At 49.2% G+C, this 18,138-nt stretch overlaps 1 protein-coding gene across 1 annotated transcript in view; it reads right to left on the bottom strand.

Annotated features, from left to right (window-relative positions):
• NT5E (5'-nucleotidase ecto) overlaps positions 1–11,672 on the bottom strand; it is a 47,253-nt gene extending 35,581 nt beyond the window's left edge. The window contains exon 1 of the mRNA XM_007111431.4: positions 11,219–11,672. Within this exon, the coding sequence (XP_007111493.2) occupies positions 11,219–11,557 (339 nt within the window). The 5' untranslated portion in view covers positions 11,558–11,672. The remainder of the gene's footprint in view (positions 1–11,218) is intronic.
• Between the last annotated feature and the right edge of the window lie 6,466 nt (positions 11,673–18,138).

Genomic DNA, 18,138 nt, shown 5'->3' on the forward strand with positions numbered 1-18,138 from the left:
CTCAGTAGTTGTGGCTCGTGGGCTCTAGAGCACAGGCTCAGCAGTTGTGACGCACAGGCTTAGTTGCTCCGCGGCATGTGGGATCTTCCCGGACCAGGGATCGAACCCACGTCCCCTGAATTGGCATGCGGATTCTTTTTTTTTCTTTCAACACCTTTATTGGAGTATAATTGCTTTACAATGGTGTGTTAGTTTCTGCTTTATAACAAAGTGTATCAGCTATACATAAACATATGTCCCCATATCTCCGCCCTCTTGCGTCTCCCTCCCACCCTCCCTGTCCCACCCCTCTAGGTGGTCACAAAGCACCGAGCTGATCTCCCTGTGCTATGCGGCTGCTTCCCACCACCGTGCCACCAGGGAAGTCCCTGCTGTGTTTTAATTTATATTTCCACTAATATCTTATTGGCACTTGTTGGTGAATAGATTTTTAAACAAAGTTTTCTGAACTGTTCATTGTCTTGTGTGTGCACATGTGAACGTTGTACAGATTTCATGATGGCAGTTGGCAAGAAAATGGAACTTTTTGAAGTCCCTTTCTATTGGGAATCTACCAAGGGGATCAACTCTTTGGTCTATCAAAGGATACCTATAGGGTATCTGAATTAGAAAGGGGACATTTCATAGCCCCAGTTTTGTTTACAAAGAACTGTGAAAATTACCAGTGAATTTGACATGAGGGAATTTCAAGAAAGAGAAAAAATTTTAAAAACAAAAAAATGACAAAAAGAAATACTAATAGTTAAGACTTTCATGCTACATGGCCAAGCCCTGTTCACACATGAACTCATTCAATTCTTACAATGTTATGAGGTAGGTGCTATTATTTGTCCTTTATAGAGATGGGAAAACTAAGGCACGAGGCTTCCACGGCTAGCAAGCGGCAGAGCTGGGGTTTGAACAAAGCGAGTCTTTAGCATCCGGGACCTTAACTATTCTGCCAAACTGCCGCTAATACAAGCACCTGTAAACCATGATGTAAAAGAACATAGAAAGAAAAGAATGTATATATACATGTACAACTGAATCCCTTTGCTGTACAGCAGAAATGAACACTACATTGTAAATCAACTATACTTCAATAAAAAAATTATAAAGAAATAAAAAATACAGTTATTATATACAGAATGGATAAGCAGCAAGGTCCTACTATATGGCCCAGAGAACTATGTTCAGTGTCCTATGAAAAACCATAATGGAAAAGAATATAAAAAAATACAAGCATCTGGAAGGGATGAGTATCATTCAACAACCCACTGGTTTCTTCCAGATTTCTACAGTGCCAAGCAACACGGCCCTGGTCCTTGTCCTCAGGAAGGGTAGGGCAGACAGGGAGAGAGCGTGACATAAACACAGCCATCCATGCATACACAAAGCAAGTGGGAACCACAGACGGGGATGTGTGTGAGAGAGCCTGGCAAAGACGCAGGCCCGCCCTGCCAGTTAAGGATGGATAGGGCTCCAAGTGTAAGCTTCACCTGGTCAGGGGAAGCTCCCAGGCAAATGACATCAGCTATATTAACAAATAAGGGGATGAAGACATGAGGGCTGAGATAGTCAAAAATGTTCCAAGTGAAGACAAGAGGCTTCAATCCAGGTGGAAGAAAAACGAAGCAAAGATTAATTGATTTAAGAGCAGTGCAGGATGCCTTACACAGAAGAAAAGAATTTCTGTTTTAATCCGCAGAACTCAATTGTGATAACGTCAAAAAGCCATATGTCAGAAATTTGCAACATGTGAATTTAGTTAGTCATTTAGACACTAGCTCATCCCGTGAAGGAGTCTGCAGGAAACCCTATAATTTAAGGGTTAGGGGAGAATCTGGTCTATTACACAACAGGGCTCAGCTGCCAATCACTCAGGGATACTCAGAAACAACCGTAAGAGGGGGGGATCACAAGATAGGTCTGGTTTGGGTGGTACATTTCTGGCGCTGTGGCCACTTCTGGTGTTGGGTTGTACGCCACACCCCCAGTTTTAGGCCCTGGCAGGTGAACGTGGCATCTGATTGACTAGTAGAAAAGATCCCCGGGCTTAATCCAGCTTACCTGCACCTCAATGTTTGCTGAATGAATGACTGAACAAACAAGTACTGAACAGACAGCATTTCACATTTGTCATATAAGCTCTCTGTATATGCAAAATACCCATGCCATTGTTACCTTCAGAATCACCTGCTCAACTAACTGGGTTCCAGGCAGGTTTAAACTACATCTCGGAGGAGCTAGAAGGCTCCAGCTAATGTCTGGATTCTATATAGAACCAACTATTCAGGTGAGGGAAAAGAAGTGTCAAGAGGATTTTCAAGTTCTGGTTACACAGCCGAAGGACACAGCCAGGGAGGGGGCTTACACAGCATTCAGAGGTATCTGTGAGTGAAGTGGGGAAAGCTGTCAATCTGCTGTGGGATTTGTTTGGTTCCTTCCCCTTTTCAGTTAAGGAAACACAGATGGCTAGGACAAGATGAGCTAAGAAGCTGCCTTTGCTTCCTCCTCTCTGTGCCTGAGGCTGGTCTCACCCAGCCCAGCTCTGGTGTGGAAACTCAGACTGGAACAGAGGAAGCATAAGGTCCGGGACCACAGCCACAAGACAGGGTCGGGGGCGGGAGGTGACTCTTCACATCACTGAGGCCCGAGGATCCACAACCCACTAGACATGCACGACTTCCGAGGTCTGAGCTCCAGGAAGAACTACCAACTTTCTTTGCTTTTAAAAAGAGAACAACAAAACCCCCACTGCCATTAGATATCTCTTTTCAAGCTTCCCAAACCAGCAAGGCTCGTCTGTCTTCCCAGAACATCTGCTTTGTTATTGAAGATAAAGTCATTTAGTTTCCTCGATATGAGAGGCTTTGTAATTAAGCACTTGAATATAAGGTGACTTCTCTTTGCTTAGGGATTTGTTTTCTGGGGAGGAGGGGAAACATGCCCACTGTTGATTTGGGCATATATGGTACCCGGGCATTGTCTTCTGCAGACAAGATGTTTAGTTGGAGAATCCCTTTGCACAGATATTAGAATTTCAGTCATTTTTGCTTTGCTTTGCTCCTCCCCCCTCCCCGCCTTCATAGGTCCTACCCAGACTCTTTATGTGGTTAAGAAGGGCTCAGACGGGCATGGTCCCCTCCACTGAACCGTAAGTTTCACCCTGGCAGGTCTTGTTCACTGCCCGAAGCACTTAGCACAGAGCCTGGCACAGGCTAGTGCCTAGTGAATATTTGTGGACTGAATGAATAAAAGAACCTCACAGACAACAGGCTTGAACCTGGGCTCATCATCCTCTCGTTTTGGCCACCACTTTCTATTACGAAGAAGGTAACCCTCCATCCAAAATCCTGGGAACCTGTTTGTCTGGAAGCAGTGGCCACCTGCAGGTATCTGGGAGAAGACCCAAGCCATCCCTCCACAAGGAAACAGCTGCCATGAAATGGACTGTGAAGGGGAAATAAGAGCGTTGTCAGGCAAACTTAGACTTGTGCGTAAAATTCAGTCCCAGCACAAACCGAGCTATGTTGGCAGATTAGAAGCAAGACAGACGGCCGGGCAAGGGCTGAGGTGCTGAGAAATGACATGGAAAGACCACCCTCTCCAAATGCCCTGTTTCATAGAGGAGGAATCTGCTGCCCAAACCCACATAGATAATGACCTGCAAAAGCCAAGAAGTAAAACCTGGGTGTCCTGAGGTCCTGTCCAGATCTCTTTCCACCGCTTCTGTCTGCCACAGCCCTACAGGGGACAAGCATGTCCAGTAAGTTCAGGAAATGCCTTTAGCTGGAAATAACAGGCTGCAGCTGTCAGGGGGTAAGCTTACTACACCTCTGCACTCCTGAGGTGTAGTGTTAAACACTGCTGACTCTCGCCGTGTCCGCGGCTTGAACCCTCTTAGTCATCTTCTGATTATAACCTCTCCTGAGCCACTCCTGCCAACAGAAGGTGACCGTGGCCAGCTCTGTGCAAAGAACTTTCCATGCATTATCATCTCCTTTAAACCCCACAGCAATCTATGGGGGGAAGACCGCCATCACACCCACCTTACTCCTGCGGAAAGGAAGGCTCCACGAGATCCAAGAACCTGCTCGCAGCCCGTAGATTTTAAGTGGTAGAAAGGGGAGCTGATCCCAGACAGTCACCCCGAGTTCACCCTCACGGCCCTGTGCCACGCTGCCTGCCTACCGAAACTGGTCCCGGTGCCTTCAGCCTTTCTTTCCCCGTCACCATAGTTCCGAACCGGAGTCCCCCTAAAACCGAGTTCCCTTACTGAGTTTATGATTAATCTCTCTGTTCAAAACTTTATTCCCTTTCTTGTCCCCTCTGACCTCAACCACGTGCTAACTGAACAGTAATCAACCAGAGTCAGAGGAGGAAGATCAGCCATTGTAGATTTCATCATTAATGTACAAACTCAGGTTGTTCTCCTAACAGGCCCTGGAGCCATGGACCACCTGGCCAGAGAATCATAAACCGGAGACATTCTGACTCCAGAAACTGCGATTAAGAAATGTCAAAAGACGTGTCACAAGACAATGATTAATCCCAGCGTCTTCATTCATCCCCTTTAAAAACACCCCAGGGCTTCCCTGGTGGCGCAGTGGTTGAGAGTCCGCCTGCCGATGCAGGGGACGCGGGTTCGTGCCCCGGTCCAGGAAGATCCCACATGCCGCGGCGCGGCTGGGCCCGTGAGCCATGGCCGCTGAGCCTGCGCGTCCGGAGCCTGTGCTCCGCAACGGGAGAGGCCACAACAGTGAGAGGCCCGCGTACCACAAAAAAACAAAACAAACAAAACAACAAAAAATAAAAATAAAAAAAATAAAAACACCCCTAACTCAAAGACTAAGCTGGAGTGGATCTGAGGCTCATCTCCCACTCCTTTGCTTGGCGCCCTGGAATACACCCCGACTTTGATGCAAACTCCCGCTGTCAGTTTGGCTTTCTGCGCCGTGGGCACATGAGCACTTTGTCCGGTTGCATTCAGGCCCCATCACCTCCCACCTAGACCACTGCCCAGCCCCTTCTCCCCTCCTCTTCTCTGGTATCTTCGCCCTCCCATTCATTTCTGCTCATCCTCCAAAACTAGGATTTCCTTCTGTTGCCGGGAGGTGTCTTCTCACATTAACCAGTTCTCTAGTTCTCTGCGGTTACCAACTGGGTGTCCAACAATTCAATTCCATTTTGACACTGTCTACCTGGAATGAGCATCAGATCACAAATCCCGGGCTCAGAGCCACAAGCCTGCCTCTTCAGATGCCAGCTGCAAGTCTTGGGTCACTTGTACTTCTGACCCATCAGCTATAAATCAGGGATTCCCACAAGCCCCTCCACAGGCTTGATAATTTGCTAGAACCACTCACAGAATGCAGGAAATTGCTTTGGTTACTGTTACTGGTGTATTTTAAAGGATACAACTCAGGAACAGCCAAATGGAAGACATGCATGGTACCAGATGTACAAGTAGAGGGGTACACATGGCCTCTTTGAGCACACCACCCTCCGGGCACCTCAATGTGTTCACCATTTAGGAGTTTTTATGGAGGTTTCATCACACTGACATGATTGATTAAATCACTGACAATTGGTGATTAGTTCAATCTCCGGGCCCCTCCCCCTGCCAGAGGTTGAAAGTTCCTACCCTCTAATCCTGGCTGGGTCTTTCTGGCCACCAGCCCTCATTCTGAAGCTGCCTAAGGGTTCCCAGCTATCAGTCACCTCACTAGCATACAAAGGACACTCATCACTCATCCCCAAGAGTTTGGGGAGCTATGTGCCAGGAACTGCAGACAAAGACAAAATATTTATTTTTTATTAACCACAGTCCCTCTACTCAGAAACCTCCAGTGGCTCCCCAGGACAACAGAGGAGAGCCCACACTTTTCAGGGTGGCCTGTAAACCGTACACAATCTCATCTCCCCTGATTCCTGCCACCTTGCTCTGGTCCGGGCTGATCCATCTTGCAGATTCCTGCCTCTGTACCTGTGCCTCATCCTCCTGTCCCTTCACTAAATCAAAATGGAATCAAGGGACTTCCCTGGTGGTCCGGTGATAAAGAATCTGCTTTCCAATGCAGGGGTCATGGGTTCGATCCCTGGGCAGGGAACTAAGATCCCACATGCCGCGGGGCAATGAAGCCTGCGCACCACAACTTCTGAGCCTGCACGCCTCAACTAGAGACCCTGTGTGCCACAAACTACAGAGTCCATGCGCCCTGGAGCCCGTGCGCCACAACTAGAGAGAGAAATCCCGCACGCCACAACTAGAGAGAAGCCCGTGCACCACAACTACAAAGAAGCCTGCGCACCGTAACAAAGACCCGACGCAGCCAAAAAAAGTTTTTTAAAAAGAAAATGAATAGAGAGAAGCTCACGCGGGGCAGTGAAGACCCAACACAGCCAAAAATAAATAAATAAACAAAAAAATAAATAAATAAAATAAATTTTTAGAAATGGATCAAAACATTTCTTAGGACGCCATTGGTTTCGAGATGTGAGGAACCTCAGATTTTACAGATGAGGAACTGATGACCCAGACTGCTGAATGGCATAGCCCCAGATTATAGATTCATTATCTCTCAAAGGCAGAGAGAACGGTACCCATCTCTGAATTCCGGGGATGAGCGCAGGGGATGACAAGCTCCAAATGAACAAAGTCTTGTGTATACTTTCAAAAAGCACAACCCCCCCTCCCACACACACACACACACAAAACAAAAATTAATTTGATTATACCAAGTGGAGGATTTCTGTTCAATGAAAAGACACTACAGACAAAATGACTAAACCTAAATAGAAGATATTTGCAATGTCTAAAATTGATTACAGATCAACACTTAGAATTCCTGAAAATCAGGAAGAATAGAGCAAACCTAACTTTTAAAAAAAGAGCAAAGGGGCTTCCCTGGTGGCGCGGTGGTTGACAGTCCGCCTGCCGATGCAGGGGATGCGGATTCGTGCCCCGGTCCGGGAAGATCCCGCGTGCCGCGGAGCAGCTGGGCCTGTGAGCCATGGCCGCTGAGCCTGCGCGTCCGGAGCCTGTGCTCCGCAATGGGAGAGGCCACAACAGTGAGAGGCCCGTGTACCGCAAAAAAAAAAAAAAAAAAAAAAAGAGCAAAGTATGTGAACATGCAATTAGGGAAGAGGAAACCCCCAAAGTTAACAAACATATCAAATTCACTAGTTATTAGAAAAATACAAGATCAAACAATGAGATGTCATTTTGCACCTCCTGGAAAGCTGGAGAATGATGCAAAGCGGGGGTAAGGATGCGGGGGTCACATCTGCCTGGGGTGGGTGTGGTGAGTAGGGGCTCCAGGAAAGCAATCTGGCGGTCCTTACAGTACAGTCGCTGTGGCCAGCAATTCTGCCCTTGGGTGTGGATCCCAAAGAAATCCTCACAGGCGGGACCTGCAAGAGGCTGTTCGGGGCAGCACATTTGTGGAAATGCAGCATGATGTGTGCGATCTCCAAACCCATCATGGGGGAGCTGATGCTAAAATGTGTGGAGGTCTCCATGGGGCACGATGCACAGTGTACGTATGGGGTAGATAAAGAGGGACACCACTCAATGAGGAAACACTAAGGATAGCTCAGTCCAAAAAAAATAATAATCAAACCTCTGGTGAGCCTTGCAAATACAAACTGCTACATGGTGTTACATGATTAGCATTTAAAAATAATTTTTTAAATAAAAATTTTGTTTAAAAGGTAAAAAAAAAATTAGTTCAGACAATGGGACTTAGAAGAGGTGGTGGAGGGGCCGGAGGAGGATGGTAGGCTGTGCGGGGCAGTCAGAATCAGATAAACTGAGAGCTGAAAACCCAAACCTCCATTCCTCACAACTTTTGCTTTTTTTGGCAGGGCACATGGAGCTAACCTTTACTGAGTACTCTGAGCCAGGAGGGTGCTAGGGATTTTTACATTTATTATCTCATGTATCGCTTGCAAAAATCCTACACCGTTGGGTAGGGGTGATCCCTCCTGTTCTACAGTTGGAAACAGGACGCTCAGAGAAAGCAACGTGCCAAACTCACATCGGTTGCACATCTGAGCTGTCTTCCTGTCCCTCTGCCAATACAGCGACACCAACTAGCGACTTGCCGCCAGCGCGGCGGGTCCTCAAAGTGGAGCAACAATCGACGAGAGAGGGTAGGGAACTGAGAGCACCAAGGTATGGGATCAGAAGGGCACAAACAACTGGTGGTTGCAAGGCAAGTTTAATAACAAAGCATAGTCATATATATACCCCTAAAGCAGAAACCTTGTATAAACATTGTTCTGTAGAACTGGTCTTTTATCTCGGCTTAGTCGCCACCATATCTGCAGGGACTTTGCATACTCATTGTGCCCTAAAAGAAAGGAATGCCACTGTCTTGCGGGCTCCGTCTCAGCGCCCGGGGCACGGCGCCGCGAACATCCTGGCGAACATCCTGCTGCTCGCAGGCGCGAGACGGGTTAATTGCTTATTCCACAAAGGCACCAACTTCCCCTCCAGGGTTGCTTATCCTAGCTTTAGGGAACAACCAGGGACTCTCAGTAACTGAGCAGGTCCCTGGAGCGATCTGGCCAAAGGCCATCTCCTTTTTTACGTTCATACCACAAAGTCCAGGATGCATACCAAGGAGAGTACAATCGGGCCCTGAGGTTTATGAGGGTCTTAATGGCGCATTCCTCAGAGGGCAATGCTCGCCACAGCGACTTGTGACATTCTCCCTCTAGAGTTTTCTGCCTGGCAGCTGGGTCCAGGTGTCTTCCCCAGGCTTGCCCTAGGCTCCAGAGCTATCAGAACCCCTCCAGCTCTCTCCCTGGGACACACGGGTCCAGAGGTCTAGGGAACTCCTGAGGTTAAGCTAGATGCTAGTAGCTTCCTCTTTGCCCTCCAGACCCACGCATCCTTAGATGTGGCTCCTCGAACCAGGTCCAGTTTCTAGAGAACTGGAGACGCCCCTGCACAACTGTTTTCCACCCTGATCTCAATCTCCAGCTTCCTGGGAGTCAAGATGTAGGGGCAGGTGGGTGGGTATGGGAGGAACATTAACAGCAGAACAGCGATAAATTCCCTGAGAGCAGTATAAGCAAAATGACAGTGAAAAACCTCTGTGAACCCAGAACACGGCAGAGCTTTGTTAAAGCAACGCGAGAACTAGGATTTTACGCAGGTCAAATCATGTTTGTCAAACCCCAGAACTGCACAGAGTAAGTCTGATAAGATGCTATCAGGAACCGGGCTGTTGACCCTCCTCCCCCTCCTTACCCCCTGCCAACATTATATAAGCTGCCTAGTTTTCCTCAGGCCCCAGTCCAATTATTCTTAGTGAAATTGAAAAGAAAGTAATTTCATCCAATAGAAAGTATTCTAAAAGGTCCCAGTGGTGATGGGCTGTAACTTGCAGCACACTGCTTCGGTTTTACCCAGCATCCTTCAGAAACACTTGATATGATGACTAACACCATGAGCTTAATTTGACTTCGAGAGAAAAACATTATTATTCAGGAAAACTAGGAATTATCCATCTTTTTTTCACCAGAAAGAGTCTACACAACTGTGGAGAAAAGTGTCACAAAAAGAAAAGTTTACAAAGTTGTGGTTATACATGAAATCAAAACAAATTTATGTAAGGTTTATTCTTCCTCAGAGGAAATGGCAACATAGGCTAGCAACAGGTCAATTTTATAAATATTTATTCTGCTGTTACCTTAGGTAACAGGTTGAGCCGCGGAGATAAGAACGCTAAGAGGCCACACACGGAATTCTTGAGACCCACGATTCTTTGGTGGAGTCCAGATGCTGGCGAGCTCCCCAGATAAACTCTGGGGCTCAGGGGTCCCTTTGTATTGCTGCTGCTTTGAGCATCCCCGATAACCTTAAAACCAACGATCAGAATGGAGAGGAGAGCTCTCTGCCCTTCTCTCAACTCTCTACAATGAGCTTTCTTGGAAAAAACCCCCCAAACAAAACAACTCTACCCTCTTATCTTTTCCTGTCCTCCTCTCTCCAGGTTTCCGGGGGGGAAAACTACAGCACTGTGCTTTGCTGACCTCTGTGCTCTTCTGATACAAAGTGTGCCATTAGCCCTCTGTATTCCAGCCTGTACCACACCTCTCCCTGCCTTCCAGATGCACACACATGGACTTCACAGATTTCCCTGGACCCCTGCTCTGTTCTTCTAAAGCTCCTAGGATTTCTTGCCGCCAGTTTCTCCACAGAATCCCTTCACTCTAGGATTTTACACAGGGTTAAACTTGGTGCTGGTTTGACTTACAAAAGTCATACCTATTTATTACTGTGTAACTCCTCTCTGCTCCTTTTCTAGAATTCAGTCTAACAAATAAGGCACCACCTTTAACAGAGTACTGGGGAACTTGGACTTAAACTCTTGGACATGTTTTAAGAGCCTCTCATCTCTTAAGTTGGACTCTCTTCCTAAATCTCTTCTGCTAAACTGGTTTTACTGAAATCCTTTGAAACCCAGTGTTTTCAGCATTTTGGCCTCCTCTGGAAGTTTCTTTCTGTGCTTAAACCTCTACAGCAGGGTCTGGTAATAAAAAGAACTAACATTTAAAGAGGCCATACTACATGCCAGGCAATCCTCTGAAGTAGATAGAATTATTACCCCCATATTATAGAGGCAGGAACTGAGGCAGAGAGAAAGTCAGTTGCACACAGAAGGTGCCCAGCCTTTTCCCCAAGGCTGCCAGCTTAAATATGATTAAGCTGCGGGGTCAAAGGGCTCTGGAGTCCATTCTTAACCTGTCTCCCTATTCTGGAGCTGGGTGACCTGGATAATGCACTCAACCTCTCTGACCCTGAGTTAGCTTCACTTCCAATTATTGGTAAATCGAGATAAAGCATTCTTCGAAAGACCGAGCAGTAAATGAGAGGTTCGTGACGAGTCTACCTCGGTCCCAGGCTCTGGATAATTGGGGTCCCACGCACCCCAGCGGAACGCCCTCACTGGCAGGGCTGGGACCCGCTCCTCGAAATGCCCCATCTCACGGTGAGGGTGCAGCAACATCAGTCCGTTTAAGACGAATCGGCCAAGGGGCGTCTATGTCTGCGTCCACCTGGCACACTGACGGGGAGTCTCGCTTTCTCCCCACATCGCTCTGCGCCCCGGTCCCAGGCTCGCCACCCGTGCCTCGCCGTCAGCGGCTCCCCCACCCCGGCTTCTCTCTCGGTCCGGGGACTCTACCCAGGGGGCTCCCGAGCTTCCCGGGCTCGCCGTCTTACCATGGCATCGTAGCCCAGGGCGTTCATGAAGTGCGCCACCTCGGCGCCCTTGTACACGGTGAACCAGATGGTACCCTGGTACTGGTCGCCAGCGTCGAGCAGCAGCACGTGGGGCTCGGCGCGGCGGATCTGGCGCACCTTGGTGGCGAGCCGTGCCACGCCGCCCACGCAGCGGCTGGCGTTGACGCACTTGCTCGAGTCTTCGCTCGTCTGCTCCAGCCGGCTGTGCACGTCGTTGGTGTGCAGTATGGTGAGCTCCCAGCCGCCTGCCGCGGGCCACAGCAGCGCGCCCAGCGCGAGCAGCCTCAGCGCGGAGGCGCCTGCGCCTCGGGGACCCATCGCTGCAGCTGCCGGCGAGGGCGCGAGCGCGGTGAGTGTTGGCGAGCCGCGCGGGTGGAGGCGTGCGGTGGCGAGCGCGGCGGGCGCCGGAGTCAAGGGCCCGGGCCGGCGAGCGGGCGGGCGAGCTGGCGAGGCGAGGCGAGGCGGGGCCGGGCCTGGGCGGGCTCTCCTGCGGCCCGGAGGCCGGCCCCACAGCCAGGCGCACGCCCGCGCGGTCACCCGATACGACCCCGGCCCGCCGGGCTGCCGGGGCGCGGCTGGCGGCTGGCACCCGCTCCGGGCGGGAACAGTGGGGAGGTTGTTCCCGCTGGGGACCGGGCACCGGCCGCGGTCCCGGCCCGTCCGGGGAGCCTGGGCGCCGGTGGTGGGCTGTTCTTAACGGGGTGCGAGGGAGGAGTTGGAGGGTCCACCCCGCTTCCAGGTCCTCCCTGATTCTCGCCTCTTTAAAAGTTTTCTAAAGAGGGATGCCTAGTTTGTGTGAGTGGGTTTGTGGTTGCGCGAGCTCATCACTTGAAAGAACGAAAGAGGAAAGAGGAAAAGAGGAGGTGGAAAGGAAGAAGGGCGAGACGAGGGAGACAGGGGAGCGCTGTGCTTTTGGGGCCGTGGGAGCCAAAGTCGGGTCGTGAGCTGTGACTGCTCCCTTGCCAGTTTAAGGACACACCAAGTCTGCGTTGCTTAGACGTAGAATCTCAGAAGCTAGAAATCATTCTAATCCAGTCGCGCGTTTATGGATGATTGTAACCTTAGCGACACAACAGCAGCGGTGCGCGGTAGCTCTTGGAAGCTAAAACGGACCATCCCGAGTGAAACCAGTAGCTCTGAGGGTGTGATGCTGCCTTCTGTTGCTTTTCTCGGCTTTTTTTTTTTTTTTTTCTGTCCTCTTTTTGAGGTTTTAATGTTTTAAGGATGGTGTGGTGTGTGTGACCATGGCATCGTAGCCCAGGGCGTTCATGAAGTGCGCCACCTCGGCGCCCTTGTACACGGTGAACCAGATGGTACCCTGGTACTGGTCGCCAGCGTCGAGCAGCAGCACGTGGGGCTCGGCGCGGCGGATCTGGCGCACCTTGGTGGCGAGCCGTGCCACGCCGCCCACGCAGCGGCTGGCGTTGACGCACTTGCTCGAGTCTTCGCTCGTCTGCTCCAGCCGGCTGTGCACGTCGTTGGTGTGCAGTATGGTGAGCTCCCAGCCGCCTGCCGCGGGCCACAGCAGCGCGCCCAGCGCGAGCAGCCTCAGCGCGGAGGCGCCTGCGCCTCGGGGACCCATCGCTGCAGCTGCCGGCGAGGGCGCGAGCGCGGTGAGTGTTGGCGAGCCGCGCGGGTGGAGGCGTGCGGTGGCGAGCGCGGCGGGCGCCGGAGTCAAGGGCCCGGGCCGGCGAGCGGGCGGGCGAGCTGGCGAGGCGAGGCGAGGCGAGGCGGGGCCGGGCCTGGGCGGGCTCTCCTGCGGCCCGGAGGCCGGCCCCACAGCCAGGCGCACGCCCGCGCGGTCACCCGATACGACCCCGGCCCGCCGGGCTGCCGGGGCGCGGCTGGCGGCTGGCACCCGCTCCGGGCGGGAACAGTGGGGAGGTTGTTCCCGCTGGGGACCGGGCACCGGCCGCGGTCCCGGCCCGTCCGGGGAGCCTGGGCGCCGGTGGTGGGCTGTTCTTAACGGGGTGCGAGGGAGGAGTTGGAGGGTCCACCCCGCTTCCAGGTCCTCCCTGATTCTCGCCTCTTTAAAAGTTTTCTAAAGAGGGATGCCTAGTTTGTGTGAGTGGGTTTGTGGTTGCGCGAGCTCATCACTTGAAAGAACGAAAGAGGAAAGAGGAAAAGAGGAGGTGGAAAGGAAGAAGGGCGAGACGAGGGAGACAGGGGAGCGCTGTGCTTTTGGGGCCGTGGGAGCCAAAGTCGGGTCGTGAGCTGTGACTGCTCCCTTGCCAGTTTAAGGACACACCAAGTCTGCGTTGCTTAGACGTAGAATCTCAGAAGCTAGAAATCATTCTAATCCAGTCGCGCGTTTATGGATGATTGTAACCTTAGCGACACAACAGCAGCGGTGCGCGGTAGCTCTTGGAAGCTAAAACGGACCATCCCGAGTGAAACCAGTAGCTCTGAGGGTGTGATGCTGCCTTCTGTTGCTTTTCTCGGCTTTTTTTTTTTTTTTTTTCTGTCCTCTTTTTGAGGTTTTAATGTTTTAAGGATGGTGTGGTGTGTGTGTGTGTGTGTGTGTGTGTGTGTGTGTGTGTGTGTGTGTGTGTGTTTAAGGCAAAACTTCTGGCAAGGAAGGCAATGCTAATAGGAATGCATACAGTAAACAAATCATCATTATAATCGAGTTTAATGTTGCTGCAGAGTTTCCCTCTGTTTAAGAGATTGATTCCTGGGTACAGCTGATAATCAAATTTGGGAAGGGAAGGAGCCCCTACTAGGTGTCCCATTATTTATGCTTTAAAGAACAGCCTATGTTGTCCTCACACTTCTCCAAAATGCATCAAGCCAGTCCTGCTGTATTTTTTAAAGCTTTGGGGAACAAAATATACATAACATAATTTACCATTTTAACCATTTTAAATGTGCAGCTGAGTGGCATTAAGTACGTTCACATCGTTGTGCAGCCATCACCACCATCCATCTCCAGAACTTTTTCATCTTCCCAAACTGAAACTCCATAGACATTAAAAAATAACTTCCCATTCCCCTCTTTCCTCAGCCCTTGGCAACCACCATTCCACCTTCTGTCTCTATGAATTTGAGTACTCTAGGTATCTCATATAAGTGGAATCAAACAATTTGTCCTTTTGTGACATTTCACTTAGTATAGTGGTTCAAATATGGCTGTTCAAGGTTGTAGCATGTGTCAGAACTTTCTTTCTTATTAAGGCCGAATAATATTCCATTATATGTATATGCCACGTTTTGTTTATTCATTCATCCATTGGTGGACACGGGTTGTTTCCACTTTTTGGCTGTTGTGAATAATGCTGTTATGAACGTGGGGTACAATATCTGTTCAAGTCTCTGCTTTCAATTCTTTGGGGTATACACCCAGCACTGGAATTGCTGGATTGTACGTATGGTAGTTCTATGTTTAATTTTTTGAGGAACTGCATACTTTCTTCTATAATGGTTGTCCCATTTTACATTTCCATCAGCAGTGCACAAGGGCTCCAATTTCTCTACATCCTTGCCAACACTTAGTTTCTGCTTTTGCTAATAGCTATCCTAAAAGGTTTGAAGTAGTATCTCATTGTGGTTTGATTTGCATTTCCTTAATAATGGATGATGTTGAACATCTTTTCGTGTGCTTCTTGGCCATTTGTATACCTTACTTGGAGAAATGTCTGTTCAAGTCCTTTGCCTATGTTTTAATAGGATTACTTGTGTTTTTTTGTTGTTGTTTTTGAGTTGTAGCAGTCTTTATATATTCAGGGTGTTAACTCCTTATCAGATATATCAGGGGTCCCCAACCCCCGGACCAGTACCAGTCCGTGGCCTGTTAGGAACCAGGCTGCACAGCGGGAGGTGAGCGGCAGGCCAGCGAATGAAGCTTCATCTGTATTTACAGCCGCTCCCCATCGCTCACATTACTGCCTGAGCTCCGCCTCCTGTCAGCATTATGGTGAAGTGTATAATTATTTCATTATATATTACAATGCAATAATAATAGAAATAAAGTGCACAATAAACATAACACACTTGAATCATCCTGCAACCACCCCCCGACCCCCACCCCAGTCTGTGGAAAAACTGTCTTCCACGAAACCTGTCCCTGGTGCCAAAAAGGTTGGGGACTGCTGAGATATATGATTTACGAATATTTTCTTCCACTCTATGGATTGTCTTTTCACTCGGTTGATACCGTTGCTGCACAGATTTTTATATTTTGATGATGTCAGATTTATCTATTTTTTTCTTTTGTTGCCTGTGTTTTTAGTATCATATCCAAGAAATCATTGCCTGATCTGATGTCATGAAGCTTTCTCCCATGTTTTTTTCTAAGAGTTTTATAGTTTTATCTCATAGCTTTAAGTCTTCAATCCATTTTGAGTTAATTTTTGTTAATGGTGTAAGATGAGTGCAAAGTTGTTCTTTTGCATGTAGATATCCAGTTTTCCCAACACCAGTAGGATGGATATTTATTTATTTATCATAAGGTGTTGGCTCATGGGATGTGGCGAAGTCCCACGATCTGCCATGTGCAGGCTGGAGGCCCAGGAAAGCCATTGATGTAGCCCAAAGGCCTAAGAGCTGGAGAGCCAAGGTGTAGATTCCAGTCTGAGTGTAATGGCCTGAGAACCAGGAGCACCGGGAAAGGAGAAGATGGATGTTCCAGCTCAGCAGTCAGGCAGAGAGGGAATTCAACCTTCCTCTTTTCATTGTATTCAGGCCCTCAATAGATTGGATGGTACCCACCCACACTGGGGAAGGCCATCTGCTTTCCTTAGTCGGCCACCTCAGATGCTAATCTCTTCTGGAAATATCCTGACAGACACACCCAGAAGCACTGTTTAACCAGCTGTCTGGGCATACTGTGGCCCAGTCAAGTTGACACATAAAATTAGCCCGCATGGAGAGTGTAAATCGTTTGCCCAGGAAAAGCTGTACAGGTTAGGAGCAGCAGAGCCTGAGGCCATACAAGACCCCTTAATCCTGAAATTCATGCTTTTCAGTATTTGCCCACCTGGCTGAAAGGTAGAGGAACTGGTAGTTATTTTTTAATTAAAATTAATTTTAGACTTACAGAAGACTTACAGAGGTAGTACAGAGAATTCTCACACACCCTTCACTCATCTTCCCCTAATGCAAACAGCATATATAACCATCAAAACTAAACAAATAATACTGAAACACAACTATGAACTATGTTGCTGACTTTGTTTGGATCTCACCAGGTATTCCACCATGACTTTTCTGTTCCAGCAGCCGATCCAGGGTACCCCACTTAGACCTTAATCTTGTCTCCTCTAATCTGTGACAGTTTCTTGCTCTTTTGTCTTTCATGACCTTGACGCTTTTGAAGAGCACTGGCTTTTGTATACTGTCCCTCAGATTGGGTTTGTCTGATGTTTTCTCCTGGTGAGGCTGAGGTTATGGATTTGGGGGGAGAATACTGCAGAGGTGAGGTGCCTTTTCATCACGTCATATCTGTGGGTACATGGTATCAACACAGCTTACCGCTGACCACTGGAGAACTGATGCTTTGTTGTGTCTTGCTTTTTAAACCTGGGCCATTGAAATAGCCTTCAAAATCCCTGTCCTGGGGATGCCACCAGACTTCTGCTCCAACATCATTCCTCTGTCGTTTGTTTGCACACAAGATCTAAAACGGCTTTGATTGCTTATTGGATCAGATTCAAACTTCCCAACCTGGCCTTTTAAACAGTCACTTCATCCATCTAACTTTACTTTCCACTGTCCTTCACAGGTCCATGCTTCCTCTTTCCTTCCCTCCCCACCATTCTCAGCCTGCCCTCAGGCCAAGGCCCAAGTTTCCTTGAGGGCCTAGTTCAAGTCCCTGTGAAATTTCTTTGACTACTCCAGACAACAGTGAGCTTTCTTTTCTCAAATTTCTGATCTAGTCTTACAATCTCACTTTCCTGTGGTGTTGCCTTTTCCCCTAGGTGTTTAATGTGTGTGTCTTGTCTTTCCTCCAAGTGCTAAATACAAAGTAGCTGCTTCAGTAGTGTGATTCAAGTAGCACCCACCTAAAATCTACTTAGACATCATTCAGCTAGTAGGTGGCAGACAGATTTTGAATAGAATTGAATTCCAGCACTCAGATTACACGGTATGGTCCTAAGTGTTAAGGAGTAGACATTATCACTCCTCTTTTATAGGTAATAAAATTTAGATTCTGCATGTTAAATGGATTTGCCCAAGGTTCCACAGGTGGACTTTTTTTTTTTTTGGCCGCAGGGAGGGGCATGTGGGATCTTAGTTCCCCGACCAGGGATCGAACCGTGTCCCCCTGCATTAGAAGCGCGGAGACTTAACCGTGGACCACCAGGGAAGTCCCCCACAGGTGGACATTTTTTTTTTTTTTTTTTGTGGTACGTGGGCCTCTCGCTGCTGTGGCTTCTCCCGTTGCGGAGCACAGGCTCCGGACGCGCAGGCTCAGCGGCCACGGCTCACTGGCCCAGCCGCTCCGCGGCACGTGGGATCTTCCCGGACCGGGGCACGAATCCATGTTCCCGGCATCGGCAGGCGGACTCTCAACCACTGCGCCACCAGGGAAGCCCTGGACTTTTATATTTTATGTATGTAACTATATTTCACACAAGTTCTCTGTCCGCTCACAATGTTTATTTCCTACCGTCCTTCATCCTCGCATATCTGATACCAGGGAGCAGTTCTTGGGGATTTCTGAGGTCCCTCAAGAAGCTTGGGATCATCTCCTGCAGCTTTTGTCATGGTCTCTTTATGGCCACAGCAGGATGGTCAGTGTATAGCTGCCCCTTTCATAAACCACAAGGAATAGAATGGGTTGGGTCCGAGTCAGTCCGGGACACATAGAATTTACAGGGCCTGAGGACACAGGCCCTCGTGCCCACACACCCCCTCTGGTACCTCAGCGCAGACCCACCTCCCTCTCCAGCATCCTGGAG

This window comes from Physeter macrocephalus, chromosome 10, assembly GCF_002837175.3.
Source record: "Physeter macrocephalus isolate SW-GA chromosome 10, ASM283717v5, whole genome shotgun sequence".
Lineage (NCBI taxonomy): Eukaryota > Metazoa > Chordata > Mammalia > Artiodactyla > Physeteridae > Physeter > Physeter macrocephalus.